General features: G+C 47.0%; 1 protein-coding gene across 1 annotated transcript in view; it reads left to right on the top strand.

Annotated features, from left to right (window-relative positions):
• LOC147107166 (uncharacterized protein C11orf91 homolog) overlaps nt 1-12,449 on the top strand; it is a 36,562-nt gene extending 24,113 nt beyond the window's left edge. The window contains exon 2 of the mRNA XM_086007540.1: nt 12,352-12,449. Coding sequence (XP_085863666.1) covers nt 12,352-12,449 — 98 coding nt within the window. The remainder of the gene's footprint in view (nt 1-12,351) is intronic.
• Nucleotides 12,450-12,926: the final 477 nt, after the last annotated feature.

Below are 12,926 nucleotides of genomic sequence, written 5' to 3'. Positions count from 1 at the left end.
ACAAACTGTGGTCCATTATCAGAGCAAATCTGCTCTGGCAAGCCGTTCCTGGCAAATATGGTCCGTAGGACTGCAATCGTTTTCTCTGTAGTGGTTGAGGACATTTTTATCACCTCAGGCCATTTCGAGTGAGCATCCACTGCTATTAAGAACATTGAGTAAATGAATGGTCCAGCAAAATCAATATGCACCCGTTGCCATGGAGAGGAGGGCCACTCCCATGGGTGTAGAGGGGCATGTGGTGGTGCATTTTGGACCTTCTGGCATCCTGAGCAGCTCTTTGTTAGGTCCTCGATTTGTTGATCGATCCCCGGCCACCACACACAAGCCCTAGCAAGGCTTTTCATTTTCACCCCTCCCAGATGACCTTCATGAAGCTCATTTAGCACTCTCTCCCTTAACTTGGGTGGAATCACCACTCGGGATCCACACATCACTGTCCCCTGGCATACTGACAGCTGTTCTCTTCTGGATGAGAATGCTGGCAACAGTGAGTCGCCATGTGTTGGCCATCCCCTCACCGTCAAATCATATACCCGAGACAGTGTCGGATCATTGCGGGTCTCCTTCTCTATATCCGCGTTAGTTACTGGCAATCGTTCAATTATTGATGAATAAAATATCTCAATAGGGTCCACTGCTGGTGCTTCCTCCACAGTAGGCAGTGGCAGGCGTGATAGCCCATCAGCGTTTCCATGCTGTTTCGTGCCTTTATATTCTATTTCATATTGGTTCGCCCCTAGAAAAAGGGACCATCTTTGTAACCGTTGTGCAGTCATCACCGGCACGCCCTTCTTTGAATTAAAGATGGAGACAAGTGGTTGGTGGTCAGTCAGCAAGGTGAACTTCTGCCCATGCAGATAGTGGTTAAATTTTTTTACTCCCCATACTAGGCTGAGGGCCTCCCTGTCAATCTGGGTGTAGTTGCGCTTTGCTGAGGTTAGTGACCGAAACCCGTCAGATGGGTTCTCCAACCCATCTGCGAATTTGTGCGACAGCACCACTCCAATACCATAGGGTGATGCATCACATGCCAAACGAATTGGTAGTGCTGGGTTGAAATGGGCCAACACCTCTTTTGATGTGATCAATTCTTTGCACTTCTGGAAAGCTCATTTACGTTCGTCATTCCACTTCCATGGTACCCCCGTTTGCAGTAGGGTGTTCAGTGGGTGTAATACCATAGACAAATTTGGTAAGAACTTATGGTAGTAGTTCACCAGCCCGAGGAACGACCTCAGTTGTGACACATTTTCCGGTGCTGGAGCCTTGACTACTGCCTCAATCTTTTCAGGGGACTTATGTAACCCCTCTTTGTGGTGTATGTGCCTTTAAGAACCCCTGTGTACTGTAATGCCGGTAATGGCCACTCGGGCTATATAAGCCTGTATAGTGTCTTGTATCTGTTAGTTCACCTCCAGACTTTGTCCAGTAAACCAACTCCTGCATTCCGTGTCTCCATTAACACACGGACACAACAGTGGCGATGAATTGGAAACGGACTTACCTGCAATTCGGCAGCACCTCAAGGAGATCGATTCCTCAGACGAAGGAAGAAGGAGAAAAGAAAAAAAAAAACTGTGGTTTCACCAGCTAGCCGGGCTGGTGGCAGGTACTGCAATAATCCTTCCTGGGCGGTGGGCTGGGGCTCGATCGGCTGGCTCTACAGCGGGGCCAAGCAGTGAAGGCGCAGGCAAACAAAGACGAAGGGTGGAGCACTCGGGAGACAGCCAGCTCTGCAAAGCAGGTCGGCGTTCGGACCACACAGAGGGAGGGGAAAGTCCCAGAGAGTCCGGTGGGAACAAGTCTCCGACTATTAAAAATATTTGTATAAATAAAAACCGCGGAGAACAGCGTTGTCAGCAGCAACAGCGGCGGGAAAGCGTGGGAGACGCCATTTTTTTTTCTGCAAGGAAGAAAGGAAAGCGCGGGAGGCGCCATTTTTTTTTTCAGAAGGCCTAAGACTGGCAACATTACTACTTTCGATAGTAATGAAGAGGATTGGGCCACATATGTGGAAAGAGTAGAAGTATATTGCACAGCGAATGAAATAAAGGATGATAAAAAGGCATCGGTACTTCTAAATCTAATGGGCGCAAGGACATACAGGCTGTTACAAAACTTAATCACTCCAGCCAAACCGATGGACAAGAATTTTAAGGAGATTGTTGATACCCTACACTGCCAATTCGGGGCAGGACTGGCAGATTCTCTACGAGACAAATTCGTCTGCGGTCTCCTAAGTGAAGTAACACAAAAATAGCTACTTTCTGAGAAAGATTTGACACTGGACAAGGCTTTCAGTGTGTCTGTGTCATACGAAGCAGCGGCGGGAGGAGCTGCAGAGATACAGCGAAAGCCACAGGACTTCGTCGCCCATGAAATGACACGGGGTTTCGAGAGATGTTATCGCTGCGGCAAATCCACCCATGACCAGAGGGACTGCTGGTTCAAGGACAAAGCATGCAGGCAATGCGGAAAGATGGGACACATTACACGTGTATGCCGATCTGGAAACAAAAAATCCACTGACAGAAAAAAAATCAATAAGGAAAAGTAGAGAAAGGTACAAATGATGACGGACAGTAGCTCCGAAGACCAGAAGAGCGATAGCGACTCCGGAAACAAGAGACTAAGCTCTCTCAAATTACATAATGTAATTGCCAAAGAAGATTACCAGACCATTTGGGTTACCCTCACGATAGCGGGGTGCCCAGTTAAAATGGAGCTAGATACAGGATCAGCTCTGACCGTCATAAATAGACGGGATTACGAGCGGCTATTTCCGCATATACCTTTGAAAGACACATCCATTATCTTGAAAACATATGCGGGGCAGAAAGTATACCCCAAAGGGAAAATAAAGGTGCCTGTTGTATACAACGGCAAGGAAATACAGAAGTTGTATTTATACGTTCTGCAAGATGGTGGTCCACCGCTGTTGGGACGTGAATGGATCAGGAAGATACGTTTGGACTGGCACTCCATTCAGGCACTGACGGTGACCAGTAAGAAAAAAATGATGATGACATCATACCTCAACGATTAAAAGACATCTTGGCCAACGCCAAAGAAGTGTTCCAACAGGAACTAGGAACCTTGAAAGGCGTCACTGCCTCAATAAAGGTGGAAGATGCGGCAATTCCCAAGTTTTTTAAGGCAAGGCCGGTGCCATACGCAATTCGTCCAGCAGTCGAGGCAGAGCTGCAGAATTTGGAAAGGACAGGCGTGTTATCCAAGATAGATTGGAGCGAGTGGGCAACACCCATCATCCTGGTCATGAAGAAAACTTTGAATAATGATAAATCTGAAGAACAGAGAAAAATTCGCATCTGTGGGGACTTCAAGGTGACTGTAAACCCGATCCTTCACACGATACAATATCCTCTTCCGAGGATAGAAAATATTTTCGCCTCACTATCCGGAGGGAAACGTTTCACAAAAATTGACTTGGCACAGGCATATCTACAGATGGAGGTTGAGGAGGCCTCTAAAAAGTATCTCACAATAAACACACACAAAGGCCTGTACCAGTACAATCGACTGGTTTTCGGAATAGCATCAGCTCCAGCTATCTGGCAAAGAGCTATGGAACAAGTCCTGCAAGGGATTCCAGGGACTCAATGCTACCTAGACGACATCCTTGTAACAGGAGAAAACGACAACGAACACCTTGCCAATTTGGAGAAGGTGCTCACTAGGCTGAGAGAACGGGGCCTACGAGCAAACCGCCCCAAGTGTGACTTTTTCCTGAAACAAATATCATATTGTGGCCACATAATTAATGAAGAAGGGTTGCATAAGTCCCCTGAGAAAATTGAAGCTGTCATAAAAGCACCAGCACCTGAAAATGTCTCACAATTAAGGTCGTTCCTGGGATTGATAAATTACTATCATAAATTTTTACCGAACTTGTCAACTGTTCTGCACCCTCTTAACGAACTGCTACAAACGGGAGTAATTTGGGAATGGAGCGAGGACTGTAAACGTGCCTTCCATAAATGTAAAGGCTTGATCACGTCCAAGGAAGCTTTGGCTCATTACAACCCATCACTGACAATCAGACTGGCGTGCGATGCATCCCCTTACGGCGTAGGAGCCGTATTAGCACATAGATTCCCTGATGGCTCAGAACGGCCGATAGCTTTTGCGTCACGCTCATTGAACTCAGCTGAGCGTAACTATGCCCAGATCGACGGGGAAGCACTCAGCCTGGTATGGGGAGTGAAGAAATTCAACCATCACCTACACGGACAAAAATTTACCTTGTTGACTGACCATCAACCCCTCGTCTCCATATTCAACCCTAAAAAGGGCGTTCCCATTATGACAGCACAAAGGCTACAGAGGTGGTCCCTTTTCCTAGGGGCACACCGATATGACATAGAATACAAAGGATCAAAACAGCATGGAAATGCTGATGGTTTATCGCATCTACCGTTGCCAACGGTAGAAGAGGGACCTACAGGGGACCCAGTGGAAATGTTCCACTCTACCATAGTAGAATGTCTACCAGTAACAAATTCTGCCATTGAAAAGGAAACGAGAAATGACCCGACTCTCTCACGAGTCTACGATTTAACGGTGAAGGGATGGCCAGCACATGGCGAACCACTGTTGCCAGCATTCTCGCAAAGAAGGGAACAGCTGTCAGTGTGCCGAGGAACCTTGATGTGTGGATCCAGAGTGGTGATTCCACCCAAACTCCAGGATAAAGTGCTAAAGGAGCTTCACGAGGGGCATCTGGGTGGAGTGAAAATGAAGAACCTAGCCAGAGCGTTTGTGTGGTGGCCAGGTATCGATGGAGACATCGAAGAAATGACCAAGGGCTGTCTAGAATGCCAGAAGGTCCAAAACGCCCCACCACAAGCCCCTCTACATCCATGGGAGTGGCCCTCATCTCCATGGCAAAGGGTACACATCGACTTTGCTGGTCCATTTATGGACTCAATGTTCTTAATCGCGGTTGATGCACACTCCAAGTGGCCGGAGGTAATAAAGATGTCCTCCACCACCACGGAAAAAACCATCACAGTATTAAGGACCATATTCGCCAGGAATGGGCTGCCTGAACAGATCTGTTCTGATAATGGACCACAATTTGTGTCCGAAGAATTCAGGAAGTTCTTAAAAAACAATGGGGTTAAGCACTATACGTCCGCCCCATACCATCCCGCCACCAATGGATTGGCTGAAAGGTTTGTCCAGACCTTCAAGAAGGCCATAAAGGCCATGGGTAATGAATACATAAATCTACAGCATAAGGTAGATAACTTCTTGTTTGCATACAGGAATTCAACACATATGATTACAAACCAGACTCCCGCCATAATGTTTTTCAATAGAAGACTAAGATGCCGGCTGGATTTGATCAAGCCAAACATCAGAAGGGATGTAGAGAACCAACAATTTCAAGGCATGAATGAAAGGCCAACTAGAACCTTCCAGATAGGTCAACAAGTTTTGGCCCGGGACTACCGTACCGAGAAATGGCAGCCTGGAACTATTTGCACACGACTAGGACCGCTGATGTATACCGTGGACATTGGAGAAAGCATAATAAGGCGCCATGCTGACCAGATCATAGAGTCCTCTGAAAAGGGACAAACTACACCACAACTCTATACACCTGATGATGAAGCAGAGATACCCATAGTATCTACCTCCGATCCGGTGATGCTAGAACCAGATGAACCTGACGCTGGCATTCCAGCCGAATCGACCTTGCCAAAAGAACCTACTACACCACCGAAAACTACTACACCACTGAGGCGTTATCCAGACCGAGTCAGGAAGCCTCCAGAGAGACTGACTTATAATTGATTAACTGCAACAATATGTAGATTATTGTTCTTATAAACATGTTAAATAACAATTACTTAAAATGTTATGTACTGGTTGTCTAAAAGGGGAGTAATTGTGGTTTATGTGCCTTTAAGAACCACTGTGTACTGTAATGCCGGTAATGGCCACTCGGGCTATATAAGCCTGTATAGTGTCTTGTATCTGTTAGTTCACCTCCAGACTTTGTCCAGTAAACACCTGTAAACCAACTCCTGCATTCCGTGTCTCCATTAACACACGGACACAACACTCTTCATCGATAACGTGGCCACAATACAAGATCTGCTTCTGGAAAAACTCGCACTTGTGGCAATTAGCTCGTAGCCCATATTCCTTTAATCTAGTGAGCACCTTCTCCAGGTTGGCGAGGTGATCACTGTCATTTTCACCCGTGGCCAGGATGTCGTCCAAATAACACTGGGTCCCTGGAATCCCTTGCAGGACTTGATCCATCGCCCTTTGCCAAATAGCCGGAGCCGGTGCTACCCCGAACACCAGCCGGTTGTATTGGTAGAGACCTTTATGAGTGTTGATCGTGAGGTATTGTTTCGAGGCTTCTTCTACCTCCATTTGCAAGTACGCCTGGGCTAGATCAATTTTGGTGAAGTGTTTACCTCCAGATAGCGAGGCGAAAATATCCTAAAATTGGTGGAAGCGGATATTGTACCGTGTGAAGGACTGGGTTCACTGTCACCTTAAAATCCCCACAGATGCGGACCTTCTTTGGTGCCCCAGGCGTATTACTCAACGACCTCTTTATTAGAGGAACGATGGGTGTATCCCACTCGCTCCAGTCTACTTTGGACAGTACTCCTGAACGTTCCAACCCTTCCAGCTCTGCTTCGACAGCTGGTCGGATCGCATAAGGCACTGGTCTGGCCTTAAGAAACTTTGGGCTTGCATTTTCCTTTATTTTAATCGTTGCTGTTATGCCTTTTAGTGTTCCGAGTCCCTCCTGGAACACTTCTTTTGCGTCAGTTAGCATTTTTGGCAGTCGTCCAGGTGTGACGTCGTCATCCTTTTTGGCCTCAACCTTCAGTGCCTGTATGGAATGCCAATCTAATTGTATCTTCCGGATCCATTCACGCCCTAGTAGTGGTGGTCCTCCATCTGGCAATATAGGTCCATTTTAGGTATTTCCTGGCCTTTGTATATCACTTCCACCCTTATTTTTCCTTTGGGGTAGACTTTTTGCCCCGTGTACGTCTTCAAGACAATCTCTGTAGCTTTCAAGGGTATATGTGAAAATAGCCGCTTGTAGTCCCTTTGGTTTATGACTGTTAGGGCTGATCCTGTGTCCAATTCCATTTTCACTTGGACTCCGTCTATCTTGAGTGTGACCCAGATAGTCTGGTGCTCCTCCATTTTGGTTACCTTATGTAGTTTCAGACAACCCAGCTCCTTGCTTCCGGAGTCTGTATCACTTTTCTGTTCGTCTGAACTACTGTCCATCACCTTATGTACCTTTTTGTACTTCTCCTGTGGAGATTTCTTGCTGTTGGTTTTCTTCCCTGACCTGCAGACTCTTGCTATGTGTCCTGCTTTTCCACACTGTCTGCACACTTGGTCCTTGAACCAACAATCCTTCTGGTCATGTGTTGTTCTGCCGCAGCAATAACACTTCCCAGTTCCATATTACATTTCATTGGTGCCATATTCTTGCGGTCTCTGTTGTATCTCTGCAGCGCCCCTTGCTATACTGCCATACTGAAAGCCTTGTCCAGCATAAGATCCTTTTCTGATAGAAGCCGTTTCTGGGTTCCTTCACTTTGAAGCCCACACACAAACTTGTCCCTTAACGTATCTGCTAGTCCCACTCCAAACTGGCAGTGTTTCGATAGCTTGCGCAGTTCCGTTAAGTGCTCAGCATTACTTTTGTCTTTATGCTGGTTCCTTTTGTGGAACTTAAATCTTTCTGCTATCAGCAGCAGTGTGGGGTTTAAGTGGTCCTGTAGGATTTCTACTATGCTTTCGAAATTCTTATTCATGGGCTTCTCTGGGGTTATTAGGTTTCGCAGTAAGCCATAAGTTTTTACACCCATGGAATTTAACAAAACCAGTGCTTTCCTAGCATCTGGCACTTCATTCGCCCTGCAGTACACCTCAATGCGTTCCACATATGTCGCCCAATCTTCGACTTCATTGTCGAACGTAGAGATACTGCCACTCTTCGGCATCCCTGGGTGTGATTTAACTGGCAAAAATGGCATCTCCCGTGCTCTCCCTTCTTCTCCGCTGGCACAAAATGGCGTCTCCCGCACTTTCCTTTCTTCCCGCGCTCGCCCTTCTTCTCCGCTGCGGCTTCTAAGTATGGCGTCTCCCATGCTCTTCCTTCTTCTCCGCGGCTCAATGGCGTCTCCCGCGCTCTCCCTTCTTCTCCCCGCGGACACTGTTCAGCCCTTGAGCCCTGGCTGTGCTCTGCGCATTTTTCCTGTGCGCCTTTCCCGTTTCCGCCGCTCGGTCCTGAACCCGGCTGCTGCTTTACCCTCTCTCTGTCTCTGTTTTGTTTTTCCTCGACGCCGCTCGGTTTTAAACCCCCGGCTGCGCCCTGTGTGCTTCACCCTCTCTCTTACCCCGTCGACGCTGCTCGGCTTTTTCTCTGCCGTCGGTCGGCTCCAGCCGCCGCTGTCCAGGAAGGGTCTGTGCTGTACCTGTTGTCAGTCTGTTGCTGGATCGTCGTGGCTGTGGAACCAAGCCCGGCTCTCAACAGCCTCCCCTGCGATGTTCACTCTCTGCCGGATGACTGGGCGGTTGCTCGTGGTTGACGCCCGTGTTTCTGGCCTCGACTTTCTTCCACCGCCCTCCCGGAGCGAATCCTCGAAGGGAAATGCAGAGTTGCAGGTAGATTCGAATCGACACTCGTCACCACTGTTAGATCCGTGATTCTGAGAGTATGATGTTTTCCAATAACTACACGGATGCTGTAACTTAACAATCAACAGGTGTTTACTGGAGTAGGGTAGTCTCAAGACTGGGGGTACAGAGGCATGCTCAAGGCTTATATACAGGTGTGGTCACTGCCGGTACTGCAGTATACAGGAGCTGTAAAAGTAGTTCTCTCTTAAAGGTACATACACTACAATCTCCGAATTAAAATTAACAATTGACCGAGCATCAATTGCCATTTGTGGTAGAGAGTTCCAAACTTCTACCACCCTTTGTGTGTAGAAGTGTTTCCTAATTTCACTCCTGAAAGGCCTGGCTCTTATTTTTAGACTGTGCCCCCAGTCCTAGAATCCCCAACCAGCGGAAATAGTTTCTCTCTATCTCTTACCACCTGCACCTGCTTTCAATTACCCCTAATTGCCCTCCAATTACATCCCAACTAGACCCTATCTATAAGGAATCTGTTCCCTCAACTAATCTAATTTTTAGGAATAATTTTTTTTTTACAACTTTGAATACAACTAATAGATAGTACAGATGTTAGTAAGTATTAGCAGAACACAGATAAATACATATGATACATTGGAGATTGATGCAGAAGTACCAGACTCGTGTATAAGTAGACACTGATTAGTACTGTCCTGGGTCACAACTCCCAGCAAGAGATTACCACGCTCTGCTCAAGTCTTGCATTTCTATAGCGCCTTTCACGACGTCCCAAAGTGCTTTACAGCCAATGAAATACTTTTGAAGTGCAGTCACTGTTGTAATGTAGGAAACGCGGCAGCCAGTTTGTGCACAGCAAGCTCCCACAAACAGCAATGTGACAAACAACCAGTTAATCTGTTTTTAGCAATGTTGGTTGAGGGATAAATATTGGCCAGGACACCGGGGAGAACTCCCCTGCTCTTCCTCAAAATAGTGGCCACGGGATGTTTTAAGCCCACCTGAGAGAGCAGGGAGGGCCTCGGTTTAACATCTCAACCGAAAGGCGGCACCTCCGACAGTGCAGCACTCCCTCAGTACTGGCACGTCAGCCTAGGTTTTTGTGGTCAAGTCTCTGGAGTGGGACGTGAACCCACAACCTTCTATCACTTACAGAGGTGAGGGTGCCACCCACTGGGCCGCGGCTACCCTTAATCAGCAATAAATGCATGCCGAGCCAAATATATTAGAAGAGGCGACCAAAGGCTTGGTCAAAAAGGAGGGTTTTAAGACGGGTCTTAAAGGAGATGAGATAAAGTGGGAGCTGAGGCAGGAATTCCAGAGCGTGGGGCCCAGGCGCTGAAGGCAAGACATTGAATGGTGGGGTGAAGGGAAGGGGGGTGCATAAGAAGCCAGAGTCAAAGGAACGGAGAGTTTGGGGGATGGTTGTAGGCTTGGAAGAGGTAGGGAGGGCTGAGGCCATGAAGGGATTTAAACACAAAGATGAGAATTTTAAATTGGAGGCGTTGGGGGACCAGGAGACAATGTAGGTCAGCAAGGTCAGGGGCGAGCAGGGGTTCGTGCGGGATAGGATACGGACAGCAGAGCTTTGGTGAGCTGACGTTTACAGAAGGCGGAGGGTGGGAGGTCAGCCAGGAGAACATTGGAATCGTTTGGAGGTGACAAAGGCATGGACGAGGGTTTCAGCAGTGAGCGGGCTGAGGTCGGAGCGGAGATGGGCGATGTACATAAACTGAAATGTTTCACAGACAGAAAAGGCGTGGTTTCCAATTAACGTCTGTAATTGCTGCAGTTGGACAGGGCCTTGGTGGGACCACACCTTGAGTATTGTGTGCAGTTTTGTTTGCCTTATCTGAGGAAGGATGTTCTTGCCATGGAGAGAGTGCAGCGAAGATTCACCAGACTGATACCTGGGATGGCAGGAATGACGTATGAAGAGAGATTGGGTCGATTAGGCTTATATTCGCTAGAGTTTAGAAGAATGAGAGGGGATCTCATTGAAACTTATGAAATTCTAACAGGACTAGACAGACTAGATGCAGGAAGGATGTTCCCGATGGCCGGGGGAGTCCAGAACCAGGGGTCACAGTCTAAGGATAAGGGGTAAGCCATTTAGGACAGAGATGAGGAGGAATTTTTTCACCCAGAGAGTGGTGAACCTGTGGAATTCTCTACCACAGAGGGCAGTTGAGGCCTAGTTATTAAATATATTCAAGAAGGAGTTAGATATATTTCTTAAGGCTAAAGGGGTCAAGGGATATGGGGAGAAAGCAGGGACAGGGTACTGAATTTGGATGATCAGCCATGATCTCATTAAATGGCGGAGCAGGCTCGAGGGGCCGAATGGCCTACTCCTGCTCCTATATTCTATGTTTCTATGTTAATTACAGTGCTGACAGGGAGGTGTGACTACATCAGTGTGCAAAACAGAAGCACTTGGCCATAATTTTCCACACGACCAGTTTCAGGGGAAGCAACAAAGAGGAAAAACAAAGATAAAGAAAGAAAGACTCACATTTCTACAGCACCTTTCATGACCTCAGAACGCCCCAAAGCATTTTACAGCCAATGAAGTAATTTTTGAAGTGTAGGCACTGTTGTGATGTAGGAAACCCGGCAACTAATTTGCGCACAGCAAGCTCCCACAAACAGCAATATGATAATGACCCAATCATCTGTTTTAGTGATGTTATTTGAGAGATGAATTTTGGCCCCAGGACACCAGGGAGAACTCCACCCTGCTCTTCTTCGAAATAGTGGCCATGGGATCTTTTATGCCCTCCTGAGAGGGCAGACATTGGTTTAACGTCTCGTCTGAAAGATTGAGACATAGAATTATTCCAATAACGTCCACCTCAGTTGTGGGATCCTCTTGACGGTTGCTTTCGATTGTTAATCACTTTGGCCAAGTTGCCCCTGCCCCTCGTTATTGCCATGCCAACCACTGTGCAGTCAGAGGATAAAATGACCGCGTCTATCGGGACATTTTAAAATGTCTGTTGCTTTGAGCTGTACAGGAAAACACAAACCATTTTGACCAAAGCCGAGCCTGAGTCCAGAGTCCTATAACCACAGGCTGATTAGCTTTGTCAGCTGTGCCTCAGTGGATAGCACCCTCGCCTCTGAGACAGAAGGTTGTGAGTTCATAGTCCCACTCCCGCGACTTGAGCACAACAACCTTAGGCTGACACTCCAGTGGAGTACTGAGGGAGTGCCGCACTGTCGGAGGTGCCGTCTTTCCGAAACGAGTCCCTATATTGGAGAAGAGCAGGGGAGTTCTGCCCGGTGTCCTGGCCAATATTTACCCCTCTATCTACATCACTAAAACAAATTATCTGGTCATTATCACATTGCTGTTTGTGGGAGCTTGCTGTGTGCAAATTGTCTGCCACGTTTTCTACATTACAACAGTGACCACACTTCAAAAAGTACTTCATTGGCTGTACGGCGCTTTGGGACGTCCTGAGGTCGTGAAAGGCACTGTAGAGATACAAGTTCTTTCTTTTTTTCCTTATGGTAGTGAGTTCCACATTCTCACCACCCACAGTAACCTACTGCCATTGGTTTGATAATGTGCTTTTTGTTATGATGCATTGTTACAAAGTGCAATAGAGAAAGATTTATTTCTAGCCGTTCAGACTCTTATGTAAAACAAATGAGTCTGCTTCCCTATAGATAAATTTCTAAAGATGTTAAAGGACGAAAAGATGCAAGACATCAAGGCAGCTAAGGAAAAGAAACAGATCCTGAAGGACAAAGCAAAGAAATGGTAGCTGTGCGATTGTGCAGTGACATTGGAAGCTCAACACCCTGTGGGAGAGACCATCCATCTACAATCAAAGATATTTAATATCGGGGGCCAACACACACACAAAAAACACCAACCTGGACTGAATTATTGATAGCGTTTTACTTTTCTGATTTGTAACTATGTGCCTCATTTCAGTGCAAACAGTCAAATTCACATTTCAAGTGTAGATATTCTGCCCGATAACTCTGATAGGCCACGGACAGAGGTAGTGTACGCGTCATTTAAGCTGCCCTTATTTTTTAGCAAGAAGGAGCACACACCTTTGTTGTCGCACAGCGGGAGTCTAACTTTCTCTTTCTAAAATAACAACAGAAAATGCTGGCAAAACTCAGCAGGCCAGGCAACATCCATGGAGAGAGAAATAGAGTCAACGTTTCAGGTCAAAACCCTTCGTCAAGACTCAACACTCTCACTCAAGACTCTCTTTCTAACAGCTCCC

The sequence above is a fragment of the Somniosus microcephalus genome, chromosome 15 (assembly GCF_052327205.1).
Source record: "Somniosus microcephalus isolate GS21.2 chromosome 15, FLI_Smic_1.0, whole genome shotgun sequence".
In the NCBI taxonomy this organism is placed as follows: Eukaryota; Metazoa; Chordata; class Chondrichthyes; order Squaliformes; family Somniosidae; genus Somniosus; species Somniosus microcephalus.
The sequence above is the reverse complement of the archived record's forward strand: the minus strand, read 5'-3'. Positions and strand labels throughout refer to the sequence as shown.